Source organism: Talpa europaea (genome assembly GCF_964194135.1).
Source record: "Talpa europaea genome assembly, chromosome: 11".
In the NCBI taxonomy this organism is placed as follows: Eukaryota; Metazoa; Chordata; class Mammalia; order Eulipotyphla; family Talpidae; genus Talpa; species Talpa europaea.
The window spans coordinates 14,857,116-14,877,900 of NC_140078.1; the positions used below are offsets into that span (position 1 = coordinate 14,857,116).

The 20,785-nt window shown below is 37.2% G+C and overlaps 1 protein-coding gene across 4 annotated transcripts in view; it reads right to left on the minus strand.

Moving 5' to 3' along the window:
- Positions 1-20,785, minus strand: part of RALGAPB (Ral GTPase activating protein non-catalytic subunit beta) — a gene marked incomplete at both ends in the record, with an annotated part of 58,813 nt that overhangs the window by 627 nt on the left and 37,401 nt on the right. For all 4 annotated transcript variants that reach the window (XM_084247165.1, XM_084247164.1, XM_084247163.1 and 1 more), the window contains 11 exons: positions 48-196; positions 2,157-2,235; positions 3,007-3,115; positions 5,275-5,411; positions 6,978-7,100; positions 9,470-9,635; positions 13,384-13,542; positions 15,462-15,671; positions 17,218-17,370; positions 18,755-18,861; positions 19,402-19,589. In XM_084247165.1, coding sequence (XP_084103291.1) covers positions 48-196; positions 2,157-2,235; positions 3,007-3,115; positions 5,275-5,411; positions 6,978-7,100; positions 9,470-9,635; positions 13,384-13,542; positions 15,462-15,671; positions 17,218-17,370; positions 18,755-18,861; positions 19,402-19,589 — 1,580 coding nt within the window. The remainder of the gene's footprint in view (positions 1-47; positions 197-2,156; positions 2,236-3,006; positions 3,116-5,274; positions 5,412-6,977; positions 7,101-9,469; positions 9,636-13,383; positions 13,543-15,461; positions 15,672-17,217; positions 17,371-18,754; positions 18,862-19,401; positions 19,590-20,785) is intronic.

Consider the following 20,785-nt stretch of genomic DNA (forward strand, 5'->3'; position numbering starts at 1 on the left):
AAGAAAAAAAGAAATAGTAACCCGTTAGTCACACATGAAGACCTTACCGAGGGCTCGCCTGCTGACAATCATCCCATCCACGAGAGGGATAACCATGTTAAATTTTCCAGTAGCTCCTTGAATTTTTATCCGGAATAATCCAGTGTTTAAAGGGTGGATGAAGATCACAGGAACTTCTTTTTCAAGAGTGGTTGATCTTAAGAAAAGAAAACTTTTTACCCTAGACACCAAGAGTTGAAGTCCCCCACGTGTAACATAAGAACACCAAGGAGACTTGCTGCCAGGTAGAGGTTTGTGAACAGGCAAGGGGTCAGTCTGCTCAGAATCCTTTTTCAGGGAGCCCATGTAGCTCAGCGCCTCTCTCCATCCCAACATCTATCCCTCAATGCCCATCACCAGGGCTGGACTTTTCAAACAGACAAAAAGGGGACTTGGTAAAGGAAGGTCAGAGAAATATAACACAGGGAGTTACAAACTTAGTAACCACTATGGAACTTTCTTGTCAGGAACAAAAGTGGGGATGGCCAGAGCACAGGGAATTCTGTCACCACCAACACTGGCTCTCAGAACAGAAATGGGACTACAGCTCAGGCCCACTTTGGGAGTTTCTGATAAAAAATTTTTTTCAGGGATGGGGGCAGGAGGTAGGGAGGGCCACTAGTCTAGGCTAGCTGCAGTGTTCTCAGTAGTGATAAATGGCCACATCTTGGCAGGGTCAAAGCCCTCTGCGCCTCTGAACTGCAGTGGCAACTGGGGTATGCCAAACATCTACAGGGACCAGTATTATTCTGTGATGCTACATGTCTGGGCTTGATTTTTTTTTTTTTTTTTTTTTGGCAACACAGTGAAATTTCCTTCTATATAAGTGAAGTGATTTAGGTCAAAGCAATACTGAGTCAATTTTTCAACACTGTATATAAAAATCAATCCCACAACCTGTCCTTGAAACAAATTCTAAACTGTGCTAATTACCAATGAAATAGAAATTTTATAATCTAATCATACTGGAAATTTTGACCTAAGAAGATTAAAACAGATGCTCTGGATCAAAATACACTGAAGAAACCAATACCAAAGACCATATTGGAATGGATTTTGGTTTGAACAAAGTGATTGTAAAGAATATTGTAGAGAAAATGGAGATGTTTGACTACGTACTGGTTATTAGATGAAATTAAGGAATTACTACTAATGATGTTATCTATTTAGTTGAAAAATGTTCTTTTTAGAGATGCATAGTGATGTATTCAGAATGTCAGAATATCTGTAATTTGCTTTAAATTCTTTAGAATAAAAAGTTAAGTTTTAGAAATGACTTGACCTCTTCCAGAAATTCAAAAATTTGATGTTAAAAATAACTCATCTTTACTGACTTCATTTTTATAACAATAATCTAACACAATTACAATAAATTCACCCTACATGCAATACCATCATATAATGTAACAGAAGGAAATTACTCAAAAGCTAAAACATCATGTTTAGCTTGATATGAAGCTAAGCTTCATGTATGTATGATGTATGAGGTTAGCACAGGGAGTGAGAGGCCTGGGTTCAGATCATTTTCTCCTTCATGTGCTCAATGTGTGACTCTGAACCCCAATGAGCCTATTTTACCTCATTTCTAAAATGTGATAATTGTACCTCCTGGAGTTATTTCCGAGTATTTTTTTAACCACAAACAAGCAAGCAAAAAGTCTTGAAGTTTTATAAAGCCTATACATTTACACTGTTATTATTCTTGCCATCTATTTTCTTTTTATTCTTTTTTGTGCATGGGTAGCTAGACAAGACATTTTATTAGCACAAGTTAGTTATTACATTTAACTTAGAAGTGTTTTCCACTAAATTTGTCAACTTTGACAAATTTAACTCCATTATTTTTATCTAACATTGCTACATAATTAATTGCCTCCACGTTCCCATTTTTTTTTGCTATAGAGGAACACAAAACAGTAATTATACCATTTTAAGATTCTTGCTAATTTAATCACTTTGTGCATTTATCCACAAAGAACTTCTTTCTTTGCTTCTTTTACCTGATCTGTTTATTTCCTACTGCTCCACCCTTTTGTTCCATTATTTATTACTATAATCAACACATTGTTACATGTAGATTTTTGTTGATAAACTTCAAGCAAATAAAAAGAGTGTACCTCAGAGAAGTACTACTATTTGCAGTAGTTTCTACACCAGTACTGATTTCTGTCATCAGGTCTGAGAGGGGAAAGTTTTCTGGAAGAAAATAACAACACTGTAATTAATCTCTCATATTTCCCAAATAAATAACAACAAATCTAATTTTTCTAATCTCACCACAAAAGGGGCAACAAATATATGGGCTATGCTATCCTAAAATATATAATCCTAACTATCCTCACAAATCAAAAAGAAAATTCTCTCTCAGACATATTCTAGCTAAGTTCATCTAAAGCAGAGACTATTTACAGAACATGATCTGTGGCTGGAAAACATCAATTACATTTTCTAACAAACTCCGAGCTGGCTAAGATTCTACACCAAGTATGATTTCCAATGCTCCTATGTTGCTTATTTAGAAACATGCAAAACTTATCCGTAGCAAAAATCCTAAGGATAAATTAATTTTTGCAGTAGATTAGATAATATGGTTCATGAAGAAATGACTTGAGGGAAATGCTCCTATCTCCCCTTTGCAGAAGTCCTAGGGTATCTGGGAGCTATATGCAATGGGACCAACTGGCAAGAAACTATTAAATCTTATACTAAGAATAGCTAGAAGCATTGTATTCACTAGTTTCATCAAATCCTTACAATATAAAAACAAGTGCCATGGGTCTCCATTTAACAGATGGGTACACAATCTAAAGCTCAAAGAAACTGAGTGGTGAAGCTGGGATGCAAGCCCAGGTTTGCTGAACTCTAATCCTAACTCTTGGCCACCACATGCCTGTACTGCTGCTCCCTTCAGCACATCCTTGTCATTTTACTATGATTTGCCTTATAGCCAAAGTCCTTACACAGTACCTATATCATCATAGCGTTCCACCCAGACTACAGAAACTCTTGTCTCAGGTCCAAGGGGAGGCACAGGGCGACCCTGAGGCAGCTTCTTCATTCTGGAGCTAGGACTGAGCTATATGAGATACAGAAAAGCAGAAGAGGAGAAAAAAAGAAAAAGAAAAAATAATTGGTTTAATAAAATTACCCAATCATCCATTTATCAAGTTGCCAGTGACATATCAGGTCACAGGAAATCACTTCATGAATAAAGTGTGAAATATATTTGCAAAATTGTTCTTCATTGGCTTGTTATTCAAGAAAAATACATAACGTGTAAGTATGTTACTGTAGGTTTCTAGTAGAGAGCTGCGGCAGGTTGAGATGTTCCCTTCTATTCAGTTTTTCTTACAAATGAGTTGAATTTTTTCAACTGCTTTTTTCTGAATCTACTGATAAGGATATGACTTTTTAAGTTTTGTTAGTAAATAAAAACATGGTGCTGTAACAGATATTAAAAGGTGATGGCAGAGTTATAAAGCATAACTTAAAGAAAAATACTACAACAACCATGTCATTAGTGTGGAAACAATTTTAGGGAAGTTAGAAAATTTGTCAAAGACCTTATGTGTAGTTAATGGCTGATTAGGTTTTAAAACTTAAGAAACAAGCCAATAGAGTTTCATTCCATGAGCTTAAAAATATTTTTTCCCCAACTTTATCATATTAAAATCGGTAGCTTAAAAATTTTTCAAAAAACATGGTGCTTTAAGAGTTATCATTCTTGGGCCTCCATGGTGGTGCAAGGGGTTAAGATACAACGTATGGGGCCTCCCTGGTGGCGCAGGCGGTTTAGCGCAGTGCTGTGAAGCTGTCTGCAGCCTCTGCAGCGCCGATTCAATACCCGCAAGCCACAGAGCAATCCACGGCAGCCCTCTCCGGTCTCACCCGTTGCTCCCCTCAGCAGTGTATTTCAGTCATTCTGCCTGTTCTGTTCCCTGCTCTGTCTCTGGTAAATCCTCTCACCCTCCTGCATGTCTGGCCTGTACCCCGGTTCTTGTATAAATAAATAAAATCTTAAAAAAAAAAAAAAAAGATGCAACCTATGAAGCGATCCGCATCCACTGTAGCACAAATTCAATCCCCGGTCTGCACATGGCGCAGCAGACCTCTCCTGTCTCACCTGTAGTGTATTTCAGTCAATCTGCCTGTTCTGCTACCCACTCTGTCTCTGGTAAATCCTCTTACCCCCCACACCTCTGGCCTGTACCCCAGTTCTTGCATAAATAAATAAATAAATAAATAAATAAATAAATAAATATCTTAAAAAAAAAAAAAAAGCTACCATTCTTCAGGTTTCTGGGAGTAACTATATACTCCCATTCAGAAAGCGAGTACAAGAGCAGTCAATCACTGAACATTAGATCTGGCTGAAACCTAGCATTACTGCCCAACACTTCTTTTTCATCCCTGAAACATATTCTTTGAAACTTTTAATCCTGATTTTCAAAATCAGTCTACAGCAGACTCTTAGACAACTTCCCCCCGCCCCAATATTCTTTTAAGCATATACTTAAGTTAAAAATAACTTTCACTGTAGGAGTTAAGTTAAAATCCTGTACTATGAATGGTTTCACTCAAGTTTTACACTTCTTTTGTCTTTTTGTTTGTTTAGTTCTAAATCAACTTTCTCATGCTTATGAACTGACCCTGTACTTTTGCTATCCTGGCAAGCTTGACCAATTTCCAGTAAGGATTAAGATTTAGCATGAGGGGAAAACAAAGATAAAGAAATAACATCTACTGATATGGTAAGAAAAAAGTATAAAAGCAAAATGATTGATTCTTAATAGTAGTTGCATGTGCATGCCTTACTATTTATTCATATACTGAGTTATTTACCAAAATGCTACTATTTGTATACAGTCAGTCTTATGTAAGCTGAATGTTGCATGATTAAAGATGTGGAATATACAGGTCCACTGTTGGACCTATAGAGAATATTTCAGGGACCAAATAAAAACCTAGGAATGAGAAGGAATAAATGAAAGAATCAAGCCTGGCACCAGGATAATTAAATCAAGGAAAATCATAAAGGCTATTACAGGATGAACTATTTTTTGCAAGATGAAAAAAAGAAAATTATGAGAATCTGATTTAAAAAAATTAAGATACTAATGACTCAGTACTACTATAATTATTCTCTGGGCTAAATTAAAAGCTTTTCAGACATGATTCTATAGTTATTTCCACTTCACTAAAAATTTTTGGAGATATATCAACAAAGTGACTTACCCTCTGTGAGGAATTAAGATTGTCTGTGTGATTAGGGAAAAGCTCAAGTGTCAGGGATGGCTGTTTGAGAATTCCTGGCATTAGATCCATATTTGAATCACTATCTTGGTCCGAGATATTACTCTCTAATGAATCAGCTATGGGGTAAAGAAAAAAAAAATCCATTATAATATTTACTACTCTTTGTAGTAAAAATGCTTTATTATGTTAATATTACTCTAACCTAAGTCACTTACAAAGCACTATTTCTAATGCAAGGTTGGACAACTTTTTTTCTATAAAGGATCAGGTAATAAATATTTTAGGCTCTGCTGTTATATAAGTCTCTTGCATAGTCTTCTTTGTATTTTATTTACAACCCTTTAAAGATGTGAAAACTGTTTTTAGTGGTCTGAATTTGGCCTATCCTGCTCTATAAGGGTAACTAAAGACTAGAAAATGTTTGACTTGTCAAATGGAGAATATAATAAAAGCCATGCTTTTCTCTGATTTGGATAACATATTCAATACGTAGCACAGTGCTAAGTAGCACTGGGACATCGCAAAACTACAGAAGACCTAGAGTCTGACTAAGGAGCAATATGGTTGAAGACAAGGACATAGTTATCAGAAAAACTGAAACAAAGAAAAACAAATCTTAAACAGGAGGAAGCCAAGTTAGAGCAGAGGCACAGTTGACATGGAGATGTTTCATGACCATCTTCCATTGGACAGTGAGCACTATAATGCAAGAACAAGGACCTAGCTCTAGGAGGCCTGGATTAGCATAAACAGGCTGGGTCGGATACAAAACTCCGTCAACAAAGGACAGATGGGGCCTGTCTTCTGGAATTAGGGTGGTAGCTCATAGTCTTGGCACAAAGGTAAACAGCTGTTAAGATACTGACTTATGTTACAGAAGGCCCTTTCTGCTAGTGACACAACTGGCCCTGGATACAGGGAGGGATCTAGAGTGGGAAATAAAGGGTCTAAGAACAAAGGCCAGGAAGCTACCAAGGTAAAGCACTTGAAAAGTTAGTAGCCTGGAGATGAAACTGTGAAAACATGATGTGTAGCATCCTATCCTATGATGGGCTCAATGAAGAAAAAGAATTATACATACCACCTGGTCAGGCACAAAGAAATGGGCTTAATTTGTAAGAAGCAGAAGTTCTAGGTAAAATAAAGCTATGAGTTCAGACTCAGAAGTAACAACTACTACTGATCCTCAAGAATAGTCTCGATCACCATTTTTTCCTAAGCTGCTAAAATTTTTCCTGTTTGGTGTCAGATCAGACAGAGGACATTAGAAGAACCTTCCATTTGCAGCATTATCTGTATAAAGGTTCTCACAGGGAAAAAGTTGGGGATGGGGGAGTGGTACTCATAATTAGAGAAAAGAAAGTGGAAAACCAGTTCTATGCATTGACTGAATTAAACAAAGACCAAAGAACGGGCTGAACCCAGTTCGGTGAATAATCCCAAAGTGGGGTTCCTTTAGTATTTAAAAATTATTAGAAGGTCAGTTTGCTTGTCTTTAATTACTTCCATAAGAAAGTTAAGAGGAGTTCATATCTTGTGCTTTTGCATAATTTAAAAGCTATCATGCCTGAGATAGGCTGAAGAATGCCTTCAGTGACTTTAAAATCTCTATCCAATGCAATAGTATTGCACAAACCAGAGAAAACAGAAATAGATCTGAAAACAGCACAAAATGTTCTTACTTAAGGACTCCACAGGAGAAGGAACCACAAAAGCTATTTCCGTAAGGGCATCAGCATAATATAGCACCTTCTTCTGTCCATTGAAAATGCTAGCCCCAACATCTTCAGAGGAAATCACTTCATCTAGGAATAAGAAATACATTATTGTACCAAAAGCAGTAAAAACCAGTATCCTCCTGCTTCATGAAATTTTAACTAGTGAATAATGTGATAATAAATAAAAGGTGTATTTCCAACAAAACTCAACTATGAGTACCTTTACTCTAACTTTAAATCATAAAATCTTAATTTCATTTCTAAAATTACTCCAAACTATACCACTTCTAACGAGCAGGTTTTTTTTGGCTCACCTTATGAGGATTAAGGATGTAGCCCTCTTAGAAGAGGCAATAATCCTGCCCAGTCCCTCTGAAGGAAGCCAGGCAGGCATGTGTGTATACTCCTGCTTTCAGAACATTTCTATCTCTGGTTTCTCTCTATTGCTCCTTGGCTCTGCTTCATCTTCCCCAGTAGTCAGTGATATAACATAAAATGTATAGGTACTTTTATAATATCTGTTCTAAGCCAGCATTGTTTGCTAATTTAAATTTTTTCTAAAGTTGAATTAACAAAAAACCAATAATCCTGATAGCTAGTACAGTTCTCAAAATGGACACAGTATCCTACTAATAATACATAAAAGACCAACAACCTGACATAAATTTTGAAAACAGCAAATGAACAGTTTTCAGGGAAAGAAATAAAAATATGAAAAGATATTCAAACTCAGCCATAATTAAAAAAAAGAAAATTTCTCACCTAACCAATCAGAAGACATTGGGATTAGGCTAGAATAAAAAACACTTTTCTATAAAAAAATCAAAGTAAGACTTTCAGGCCATAAGTCTCTGCCACACTATGTAATTCTGCCATTGCAGCATGAAAACGGTCACAGATGTACATAAATGAGAGTACAGCTGAGTCTATGAAAGTTTATTTACAAAAACAGGCATGGGCTGGAACTCACTGATTCCTGGTTTAGACACTGGGAAGGCACTTTGTATCTACCATAACACGGTGGTTATTGCTCCAACACCCACTCCACCTGCCCCTCCTCCGTAGCAGCCATGAATCACAGATGGGACTAACCCTTCACACCAGCTCTGTTATGTCTATCTCTCTCTATTCGGGTCATTCCATCTCTCTTGCCATACAGACAAGTCCAGGATTGTCCAAGCATTGTGCTGCTCAGGATTTTTGAAGATGGGAGGTTCTGAGACCCAGCTAATCTTTCCTCTTCAGGTTAGTGTGGTGAAATGTGAACGTAAGGCCTGGAACTGCCATTTTGCACTATGAGAGAAGCCAGGTTGGGGATAAAGCCAAAACATAAAGGGCAGAGCTAAAGGAAAATTACAGCTTAACAAAACAACAGTACTCATAAAATAACAACGAAATGTACACTAAAGTCTGGAATTTTTAGTAACCTGAGGCAGTAAGTGATCTTCAAAATCTAAGCCAATTTGGGTCAGGTTTTCTGCTTCTTGCAACCATAGTATCCAACTGGTGTATTTTTCAAAACAAATGTATACACCTTGTATCAATTCCACTTGGGAAGAAATAGTTTATAAACCTGCTCAAGCACAACATTAAAGGATATGTGGACATTAAAATTACAGTATATCCCCAAATACTTTGATCCAACCTTGGTTGAAATCAGAAGAAACTATATCACAAGTCACAATGTTATTTAATGGGAAAGCTTGAGAAGGTGTACTCTTGTTGATACAAGATTATTTATTATTTATTTATCTAAAAATCCAAAGCATTGGACACAGACACTGTCCACTTCAGAGAGATATTAACTTTCCAGTAACTTTAGAAGACCTTGGAACAAAGACTGTAAGTCATGTGGGACAAAGATCTTAAAAGTTTAAATTTATACTTGTTCTGGTACTGTTGTTATCCTGATTAAGATCTTCAGGAGGATATGCAGAGACGGGCATGGAGCTCTCAGAGACAGTCAGTTGTTTACTTCAAAGGTTTTTATATAATATCCCAAGAATATAACCTTTAATGATAGCCATAAAGTCTATAAAACATATCTATTAATAGAAAACTATATTAGACAAAATACACGTGATAGGATTGCATTATCATAGATAACCTAAATTTTATAATGTTGCTACAGATAACTTGGGTTTGTTTACTCACACTGAAAACAAAAGTCTTGTGATAATGAAGTCATTAATTTTGAATTATCATTTTATATGTTTGTATATAATTAGAATATATTAAATATATATGTATATTACCCCTTCCCCATATACACAGAAAATGTCTGGAAGAAAGCACAAACTATTATTAAGTACCTTTTGTGATGATTAGGACTTAGGTAAAGGAAGGAAACTTTTGCTTTATATACCTCTGGTTGCCTTTTTTTGGCTATAAATTCAGTTAAAGAAAGAAACAGCAAGAGAAGAAAACAAGAAAAAAAAGTGACTTGTGAATTTTACCTTGTTCAGGTCCTTCGCAGTCATCACAACTATTAATAGACCAACTGGTGGAAACATGCCCAGTCCAACCAGGGTGTCTGCCCACATCCACTGACCAGCCAAGAGAGAGCAAAAATTCAAGGAAATGTGGCTGAACATTTCTGGAAGACTCCACATTCTTTAAAATCTGAAATATATACCAATCATTAGCTATGAAACAAAAGAGCATATTAAAATTAATCTTATTAATTGGGCCTCCCTGGTGGCGCAAGGAGTTAAGATACAACCTACGAAGCTTTCCACAGCCACTGCAATACAAGTTCGATCCCCAGCCAGAGAGCTCCCCACATGGCACAGCAGACCTCTCCTGTCTTGCCCACTGCTCCTCTCAGCAGTGTATTTCAGTCGATCTGCCTGTTCTGTTCCCCATTCTGTCTCTGGTGAATACTCTTGCACTCCTTGCACCTCTGTTCTTGTATGCATAAATAAATAAATCTTTAAAAAAATTAATCTTAATAAAAATTAGTTAGCTTTGAAGTATCTGACAAATTAAGTCTAAGCTCAGAATAAACCTGGAAAAATATCACTGCCCTTAAAAATTCATGCTTTGGAGTTAGATTTGAATTCAAATCCTGAAGGGGCCTTGAGCAAGTTTTTTTTTTTTTTTAGCGAGATTTTTAATCTTTCCTAAGTTTCTTCACCTTTTAAAGTACAAATAATAATGATAGCTGTGAAGTTTAAATGATAATACAAAGAAAGCCCTCAGCTCCCTCCCTAGCAAAACAAACACTGAATTAAACCTTAAGTCCCTACATTGACAGACATCTGGTTAGTGAAAACTGCTTCATGGGTATGTGATTATTATAAATCTTGACAAATGTTATAAAAAGCATAAACCTTTTATAGCACTGCCCTGGCATTGCCTTTTTTATTTTTTTTTTTATTTTTTATTTTTTAAGATTTATTTATTTATTTATACAAGCACTGGGTACAGTCAGAAGCGCGGGAGGTTGAGAGAATTCACCAGAGCCAGAGCGGGGAGCAGAGCAGGCAGAGGGACCGAAGGACACTGCTGAGGGCAGCAGCGGGCGGCAGGAGAGGTCTGCGCGCCATGTGGGACCCTCCTCTGGTGGCCGGGGAGCAGCCGGGGATCGAACCGGCGCTGCAGAGGCTGCGGGCAGCTTCGCAACCCAGCGCTCAACCGCTGCGCCACCGGGGAGGCCCAAAGCATAAACCTTTTAAAACCTCAAGGAAGATTAGGTATACTTAATAAGTGAGCATGAAAACATTTCTTTCCTAGCCCCAAAAAAAGAGAATGCAGTCATTTCAGAAAAAAATGAAGTGACCAGAAGTTTCTCTCCTCTCCATTAAGTACCAAATCAATGATCTGGGCTTTTTATTGGCTTCAGAAACAAAAGAGCCTTGTTTTAAAACACTAGTTCTCCGTCCAACCACTATGGAGAGGTTCCTCAATCTGCTGAAGATGGAGCGTCCCATATGATCCAGCAATTCCACTCCTAGGTTTTTACCCAAAAGACATAGAAACGTTCATTCAAAAGGGCACCTGCACCCCTATGTTTATAGCAGCACTATTTACAATAGCTAAGCTATGGAAACAACCCAAATGCCCAAAAGCAGATGACTGGATCAAGAAGATGTGGCACACATACACCATGGAATATGACTCAGCAATCAATAAAGATAAACTCATGCAATTTGCAGCACCATGGATGGAGCTGGAAGGGATCATGCTCAGTGAAATAAGCCAGAAAGAAAAAGAAAAATACTGGATGGTCTCACTCATAGCAGGAATTTAGAAAACCTAAATAAGGGACCAGGAAAAAACCTAATTATAATAAAGTAAAAATCAAAATCAACAAGCAACTATAAACCAGAGACACACTATGGGGGTGGGGGGAAGGAGGGAGTAGGATCAAAACAAGGAGGGTGGGAATTGTATGGACTATAACCAAGATAAAAATGCATATATTGTGCAAAAATGAAAACCGATGTAAAAAACGTTATTAAAAAAAACAAAACACTAGTTCTCATGTGGCTGATGTTCATACAACACTGATCTATGTCAAGACCATCTGGAGGGCAGATAAAGTCAAATTACAGGATTTTATATATTACATCTCAATCCACTAGGCATCACTGCCAGGCCATTATCTCTTAAACACAAAACTAATCTCTTTAGAAATGCACCTATTTTGTTCACTCACATCCCCTCATATTCTTTTAAGTGCCAGGAAACTGATTTGACAGTCACTTCCAGTTTTCTTTCAACTAAAATTTTTAATGAGAAGTAAAACTTTTAAACAGTTTCTGAAAATTAAGTACAGATGCAATGAGTAAAATTCAACTTGGAGGTCACTAGCTATTAATCTAAATCTAACTTTGGCTAGGGGAAGGCAAGTCTCAGTAATTCTAATGAAATCTTCATGGTGTCCTAGTCATCCTCGGTCCCTAGAAACCTAAGGAACTAAATTGATTTAGAAGTTTCCTTTGGGTTTATATTTTCTTTTATGGTCAGAGGAAACATGGGCCCACTATTTTCATATGAACCATGCACTAGACTTTCTTCAAAACAGATCTCTAAGCCCTGCAATTAATCCAATTTCACTGAGGTTCTTAAAAAAAAAAAAAAAGTGATTCCACAAGTCTCATTTTGTGTTTTCCTCAGTCTTCTATTTTTATTCTTTATTTCTGGTGTTATTATCTCAAGCTCCAAAGCAAACTGGAGCTCACTATCTTACAAAAATGTATTTTGTAAGATAGGATTCTCTTCTCTCCAAGATCTCTCAACACATACTATTACTTTGTTAGTGACAACCTACTTTTGTTTTTTTACCTATCATCATGCATACCTCAAACACCAGCTTAAATGTTTTTCTACAAAATGACTTCTTAAAATTAGGTTAACTTTTCCTATCATGGCTCATATAATACAGTGGTATTAGTATACTTTACTATTATTGTTTATTATCTGTCTGTATTCCCTTCTAAACAGATCTTGTAGGTCTTGTTCACCACCATAAACCTGGCACAGAACAGATAGCACACAATGAATATTTACTGAGTCAATAACATAAAATAAGAGGAACTTTCTCATAAATCAATCTCCTTTTCTAGCAGCTAATCGATAATTTGAACTAGAGCTTCCACTGAATAAACACTTTATGATAAATTTTGGTTAATTTCTTAAATCAATTTGATTAGCTAATGATCTTACAATGTTAATAAAATCCCAAGATCACACAGTCATAGTGCCCTGTACATCTAAATTCTGTATTTTAAGAATCTTCCTTTGGCCCTTTCTTAGTCAGAGCTGGTAAGTATGCTTCAACTATTTATTTCCAAAGAGATTTTAAATTTCTTGCTTTCCATTTGCTGTTTTCCATTCTCAGTCATCTTATGTTTTTCATCATACTTCTCCTAGTGTCTTCATTATATGTATCCAACTATGTTTTCTTAGTCCTATATTTTTACCCTTTATTTTTGGTGTTATTTTATCTACTGCACACTCTGGATGTCGCCACAGAAATCATGTGTTTGTGCAATTACCTGGAAAATGAGTTTCAAAGAAGAAAGAATATTGTTAATTTTCTATACCCTGGTACACTGAGCTACAGGGAAGATGCTCAGTAAACATTGTTGCTGTTGTTGTTTTCCTCTTTCTAAGCAATCAGGCCTCACTTTAGCTTTTTGTAGCTAACCTTCTGTATTTTGGTTTCTTTTGTCTTAAGAATCTGAATTCTTTAAGAGGATTAATCGAGGGTCAAAAAGCCTCAGGACTGCAAGTATCACAGTTTGTATTATTTCAGTTTTGAACTGATTCACAAGTCTTTAAGCTTCAAGTATAACTCTTCTATAATGGATAAGCACAGGCCATGTAGAGCATAAAATTAACTCCCCAAATTCAGAAATCTTACCTCTTGGTTAGTTTTCTGACCTGGCTTCATATAGAAAATAAAAACTGTATCAAAGGGACGACATGGCAAGAGATCCAGATACCCAATGTCATCAAAAAATCCAGGTATCGTGGAGTCAAGTGCAATGAGGTGAGGAGGTAGACGACTATTTGCAGGTTCCTACAAAGGAAGAAAGGAGAAATGATTATCTTTTTCAATATCCTACTTATAAAAGAAATGCTTGCTCATGATTTAATAAAATTTAACTTTAAAGAAACCAGAACCTTAAAGAAACCATGTAGTATTCCTGTATATTTTCTTCCAGTTCTTGCGTTAAAAACTTTTAATGCATTTTTTCCTTCACTTGCTGTACAATGTTAATATAAAATAGCACAACCACTTTGGAAGAGTTTGGAAGTCTCTTGCAAAGCTAAACATAATCTTACCAGACAACACAGCAACTGCATACCTTGTTATTCACCCAAATAAATTAAAGCTTAAGTCCACTCAAAAACCTGCACACAAATGTCCACAGTGACTTTACTCATAATTGCCAAAACTTGGAATCAACCAAGATACCTTTCTGTAGGTGAGTGGATAAAATAAACTGTGATACATTTCTATAATGGGTTACTATTCTATTAAAAAGAAATGATTTTTTTCATTTTTCATTTTATATATATTTTTACATCATTTTTCATTTTTGCACAATGTACGCATTTTCATCTTGGTTACAGTCCCCATACAATTTCCACCCCCCTTGTTTTGATTCTACTCCCTCCTCCCACCCCTGTAGTGTGTCTCCTGTTTATAGTTGCTTGTTGATTTTGATTTTTACTTTATTATAATAGGTCTTTTTCCTGGTCCCTTATTTAAAAAAAAAAAAAAAAGAACTATCAAGTTACAAAAAGACTTGGCGGAATCTTAAATGCATACTACTAAGTAAAATAAGCCAACCTAAAAAGGCTACATGTTGAATTATTCCAACTATGTGACATTCTGGACAAGGCAAAACTAAGGAGACAGTGGCTGCTAGGGACTGGTGGAAAAGTGGGAGGCTGGTATGTGAATACGCAAAATACAGTAGATTTTTAGGCCAGTGAAAGTATGCTATATAAAACTGTAACAATGGACATGGTTATAAAATTATACAACACACAACCACTTTTAAAATACACCTGTTATTAGCTGCAGCCCTAGCATTGTGCTTCCCTAACATTTACCTTTGTGTACCTCCTCTGTAGTTTCTTTTTTCTTTTCCCCCCCTCTCCTCCCTACAATCCTCTTGTCATTTCGGTCATATCCATGCACCTTAGTTAATAATTTATCTTATTAGAGTGACCTCTAATATAAACTATGGGCTTCAGTTAAAAAAACATTGATACTGGCTCATCAATGGCAACAAATGTACCACACATCAATGCAAGTTTTGTCACTCATGGTATTTTTCAGGAAAGGGTCCCCTAGAGAGGACAAGGATTATTCTTTACTACATCAACAAGGATTATGAGCCTAGAATTCTAATCTATAACACCATTCCTAGCAAGGGCTGGGGTCAAACCCTCGAAAAATATTAAGATTCTCTAGTCAAACAGATCAGTACTGACACTAAGTAAAATAAGTAGACTAAATAACCATGTCAATTCTGGTCAGATTTTGACACTAAATAAATTTGCTACAGATGTACAAAAAACCCTCTAGTGTTCAATTTTTCTTTGAAATCAAGGAAAAGAAATTGTAGTTCATACTTTTAGTAATAAAGTTTCAGGGGAAGAGTTTTAATATTTTTTAAAATTATCGACAGATTTCATTTATATGTGTGTTACAGGCCCTACGGTACGCAGGAAAAATTAGAGTTAGAAATATTACCAAAAGCAGTCCCCTCTGAATGCTTTCATGGGCTGAGTTGTTTTGGAGTTCATATTGTAACCTACAGCATATAGAATTTCATTTATTCCCCTGCAGTGTAATATTTAAAGCAGTTTTTTAAAAAAAAAATTTTTCTCATAAGTAAATTTGTAATTCTCATTAAAATACTTTAGCTATCATTAGCTGATTATTTGTGAATATATCTACTCATAAATGTTTGCGAAAATTACCTTCAATGCTTCTAATGATAAAAATCCAAAATGTGAAAGGAAGAGGCGTGCTGTTTGGAATTCCTGGGCAGGAGGTGGGGGCTTGCAATCTGTAACTGGATCAGGAAAACTTCTCTTCTGCAATTCCTCCTCACTCTGTTGTTCAAGGTGTATTTCATAAGCAATCTGCTGGGCCATGCCATTCCTTAATTTTTCATGTCTCTCTTCTAACTGAAATAAACCAAATATTCATTTTTTGAAACTATCACAAATATAGTAGGATTAACCTTAATTTAAAAGTGAAAATAAAGCTACAAGCAAAAAAGTAAATGAAGGTAATTTTCAGTGACAACACTGTTTTAAGTTTAATACAGAGTTTGCAACCAAGTAAATGTGTTCCAAGGTTAAAACAAATACAAAAAAAAAAAAAAAAAACACCAAACCCCTTCCTTATGAAGCTTCAATAATGGCTCCTTTGTCTCTTTGCTGTAAAATGAACCATTCTGTCTCCATTTCCCTTTAAATAGATCCCAAGGACTTTTGAAGAAAGTCAGCAAAAGTTAAGTAACTTTACTCTACAAATGACACTACTTAACTTGAGCTGGGTTGCCTGGTGTTTTAAGAACCATTTTTGATTTTCTATTTTGCTGCTAAGAACTAAGATCAAATTTTATATAAACTGTTTTAATTTTCCTCTTATTCACCCCAAATGTCTCTGAACCTTCCTCTACTCTTTCTTCATCTTCTGTCTTAATAGAAGTATCCCTTTTTTAGACACGATCACATAGCTTCTCCATCCTACTGCTTCCAGGACCTTACTTTATTACTTATCACCTCCCCAATTCATCTTATAATACAACCTCTAAGAATGTTCATATTCCTCCCATCCCTGAATTAAAAGAAAAATATTAGCTTTGCTTTTCCTTAGGTAGGCTATTTTCTCACACTATTTTCTGCTCTGTGCCCCTTCCTTTTATTGCTAACAATGCAGTTTATATTCAATGCTTCGTCCTCATTAATCATTCACTTCCCAGCCCATTATACTCTGCCTTCCACTGTAACACTCCTTTGAACCTCCTCTCAAAGGTCACACCAAAATCCAGGGGTCTTCATTTAATGCTCCTTTTTCCTAATTTCTCTAGAACGTGTGTAATAGGCAACCTTCTGTTCTTCCATATCTTGACATACCTCTGTTCCCCACTTCTTAAATTCTTTTCCTTTTACCTAGGAAATCCAAATTAATCTAAAACCAAAAAATTTTGTCCTACCTTCCCATATGTGTCCATATTTCTGTAAATGGCACTGATACTTTCATCATTCAAGCCTGAAATCTACAGTTTTTGGCTCTTTACCTTCCCTCATGAATCCAAAAATCTGCCTGGATCCACCTCTCTAGTACATCTCATGTGTAAGACATCTCATATAGTACATGGCTATCAAAGAGGTAGTCCTTCCTTTCCCTTGCCTGAATGCTTTGTGAATTGGTTTCTCTTCTCCACATATCTTCCACTAGAGTCGATTATGTCACCCAAATATTGAAACCTACCAAGGACCAGGCCAGGTAGCTCAGTGACACCTCTTTCCAAGAGATGTCCAGTTTCTTTCAATCAACTACAACCTTTACTTGTCTTATCAGACAGTAACCTCTTGGAGCAGAGTCCAGATCATCTTATGAATCACCTCGAAAAACACTGAAGAAAGGCAGTGTCTTGACCACAGAAGTTGTTTAAGAATATCTATAATCATTCTCTTAACAATAGCTAACAATTTATCTTACTTCTTCAGTGACGATTTCATGCAAATCTGGAATGCTCAGATCTGCTTTCACAAAAGGAATCTTATCCACCTCTTCAGGAAATGGTCGATGTTTCACAGTATATTTAATTCCAACATCATTTTTAGGAATTGGGCGAGGCTCAGGCACAAATAGCTGTTATAACAAAAGAAGATTAGGTTTATTACACTTGGTGCCACATGTAAACAAAGTGTATTTCTTTGAACTCTGGGTTCCCCTAAGATTACATAACACATTAACTCAGCAGGAATGTGCAAATACTACTGCTCGCAGTTAAGGTAAACAGTCTGTGTACCTGTGTACTCTTTTATTTTTATAAAAATGTCCATCAACTTATTAGCAGTTTTGTGACTAATAAATGGGCTGTGGATCTCTATTGCCCCAGGCCTGAATCTCCCATCTTCAGTGGTAAGTCAATGGGTAAGGCATTTCAGAACTTAAGGCTCAAACTTCTTTATCCCCCAAGGGGTGTTAACTCATTCCACATAATAAAGTAAAAGTTTAGGTCCATGGACAGCTCTAGACAGTGAATTCAATTAGAGCTTAATCATGGCTTAAATGAAAGAGTATGGGCACTGAATCTAGGTCTCTGTAGCTCCAAATGACAGCTTCAATTTGTATTAGCTGTCTGACTTTCATTTTCACATCTGGTAAGTGTAAACCACCCATCATCAGGTTGTTACGAGGATTAAACAAAAAGGTACCATGGGACATATTAAAATCACCAACAGGCCTCCCCGGTGGCGCAGCGGTTGAGCGCTGGGTTGCGAAGCTGCCCGCAGCCTCTGCAGCGCCGGTTCAATCCCCGGCTGCTCCCCGGCCACCGGAGGAGGGTCCCGCATGGCGCGCAGACCTCTCCTGCCGCCCGCTGCTCCCCTCAGCTGTGTACTTCGGTCCTTCTGCCTGCTCCCCCCCCCCGCCCCCCCCCCCCCGCTCTGGCTCTGGTGAATTCTCTCACCCTCCTGCGCTTCTGACTGTACCCAGTGCTTGTATAAATAAATAAAAATAAATCTTTAAAAAATAAAAAAATAAAAAATAAATAAAATAGGGGCCTCCCCGGTGGCGCAGCGGTTGAGCGCTGGGTTGCGAAGCTGCTCGCGGCCTCTGCGGCGCCGGTTCGATCCCCGGCTGCTCCCCGGCCACCGGAGGAGGGTCCCACATGGCGCGCAGACCTCTCCTGCCGCCCACTGCTCCCCTCAGCAGTGTACTTCGGTCCTTCTGCCTGCTCTGCTCCCCGCTCTGGCTCTGGTGGATTCTCTCACCCTCCCACGCTTCTGACTGTACCCAGTGCATGTATAAACAAAAAACAAGCAAAACAAACAAATAAATAAATAAAGCATGCCTCCATAATAAATAAATAAATAAATAAATAAATAAATAAATAAATAAATAAATAAATAAAAATAAATAAAATCACCAACAAACTATAGTTCTCTCCCCCACTTCCTTGCACCCATCACTACTCCCTGGGCCCACCACAACTCCTCCATCCTTGTCAGTGCCCCACAACCTGGAATACCTTCTGATTTGCTTTTGCTCCTCTGGGTAAAAGGCAAAGCTGCTGTGCCCAAGCCAGTCTTCCAGACATTCCCCGGACCAGCACAGTGACAGAGGGGAAAAAATCATCTAGAAAAAAATGTTGATGTAAAGATTTTTATTCCAGACAACCACTTTCAAAATACACCTGTTATTAGCTGCAGCCCTAGCACTGTGCTTCCCAAATCACCTTTGTGTACCTCCTCTGTAGTTTCTTTTTTTCCCCCTTCCCTCTCTTCAATCCTCTGTCATTTCAGTCATATCCATGCACCTTAAAGTATTATTAACTTATTTTGTATCAACCACTTTCTTACCTTTGTCTTAAACTTGAATTTATTTTAAAAGGAAATGGCTTTAAATAAAAAACCATGAATTCTGGTGTGCTATCTATTTTTAAAACATACATAATATTCACCAACATACCTACCTCAGTGGTACACATACACTTGATATATTCACATGTTGGGAAGGTGCTACATGCAGGAAGATAAACTAGGTATTTGAGTGCTGATATTAGATTGACTCAGGCCTTTGTTTACCATTGCTTGCCTCTGGCAGGCACTATTATCCAGCAGTACTGACAGACAAGTTGACTTAGCATTGGAGAAGGCCCAAAGTGCTGAAACTTACTCTGTTCATTTCCAAGAGGTTGCTCCAGCATTGCCAGGATGACACTGTTATCTAAGACAAAGTACCGGAAACTATGCTTGTTGATGGTTGGCAGCCTGGAGTATTTAATTAAAGTGGTCTCATTAACCAAACTACAAGGAGAGGCAGGACCACTGGGTGAAGGAAATGCTCCAAGCAACTGCATAATACTATGGAGAATGGAAAAGATAATAGTTAACTCAAAGCAAAACCTTTCAAGTTTACCTCATATACCAATGTTGTTCTCTGCTTTTCTGAATTGTAACTGACCAGTCATGCTTCCTTTTCACAAATCAGTGAATGCCAAGGTGTGTTATCCAGATTGCCCCCTACTTTCCAAGACTGAAAGATCCATTCCCCCACATATAGGAAGTTGGTGGCCACAGCTTTCAACTGACTGCCTCTAGGACTTTTCCTTGGCCAACAAGAACCACCTCACCTAAATCAGAGCTCCTTCCTGGGACAGCCCATATGCAATGAATGGCATAAAGCCTCAGTTCCCTGGTCTCACTTTGAGAGAACTCTGAATGCCCAATCCAGTTCCAAAGCTCTTTACTGCACCTGCATGACAGTTTCATTCTACCCTCTGCTTGATCCTGCTTTTTTCATTCTTCCACAGGAGTGATCCTGAGAACACTTTCCAATAAAATTCTTGCAAGCAAATTTCTCAGCATTTGTTCCTCAGGGAAACTGATTTACGCTACTTCAAATTAGGAAGCTCCTAAAATCTATTTAACAATTTTGTGTGCTCTAGGTTTCAGGATTGTGTTAGCTGAAGCATTCCAGACCTAGAAAAAGACCCAAAGATCAGCCAACCCCACTTAATTTTTTAGATGAGTAAACTCAGGCTCAAAAGAGATAAGTAATCAAGTGATCAGAAACCAGAGTCTGCTGCCTTCTATGTGGCCACAAGTAGGTATTATCTTCATTTTGCAAAAAGAAATTTGATATATTAAGTTACATGTCACAGAACCATTGTAATTATTAAATGAGAATATAAGAAAAATGTCTTATCACTGGAATTCAATTGATCAAGGCTTAACATTCAGAAATATTTATATCCATGGAGATTTCTGGATAGAAATTTATTCCAATGACTAACATAAATCATACTCACCATGTGCCAGGTACTGGTCTAAGCACTTTACAAATACTGTTTTATCTAGTTATCTTAACAACCCTAGGAGATAGGTACTACTATTATTTTCATTTTAAAATGAAGAAATTCAAAGAGATAAAGTATCTTGTAATGAAATTATAAGATTCTTTTGGTCCTAATATAATCTGACCTTTCAGCGCACCTCTTACAGAAAACTACCCGACACCACTTTTATCATCTCAATTGTGATTGGTTTCTCCCTTTCTC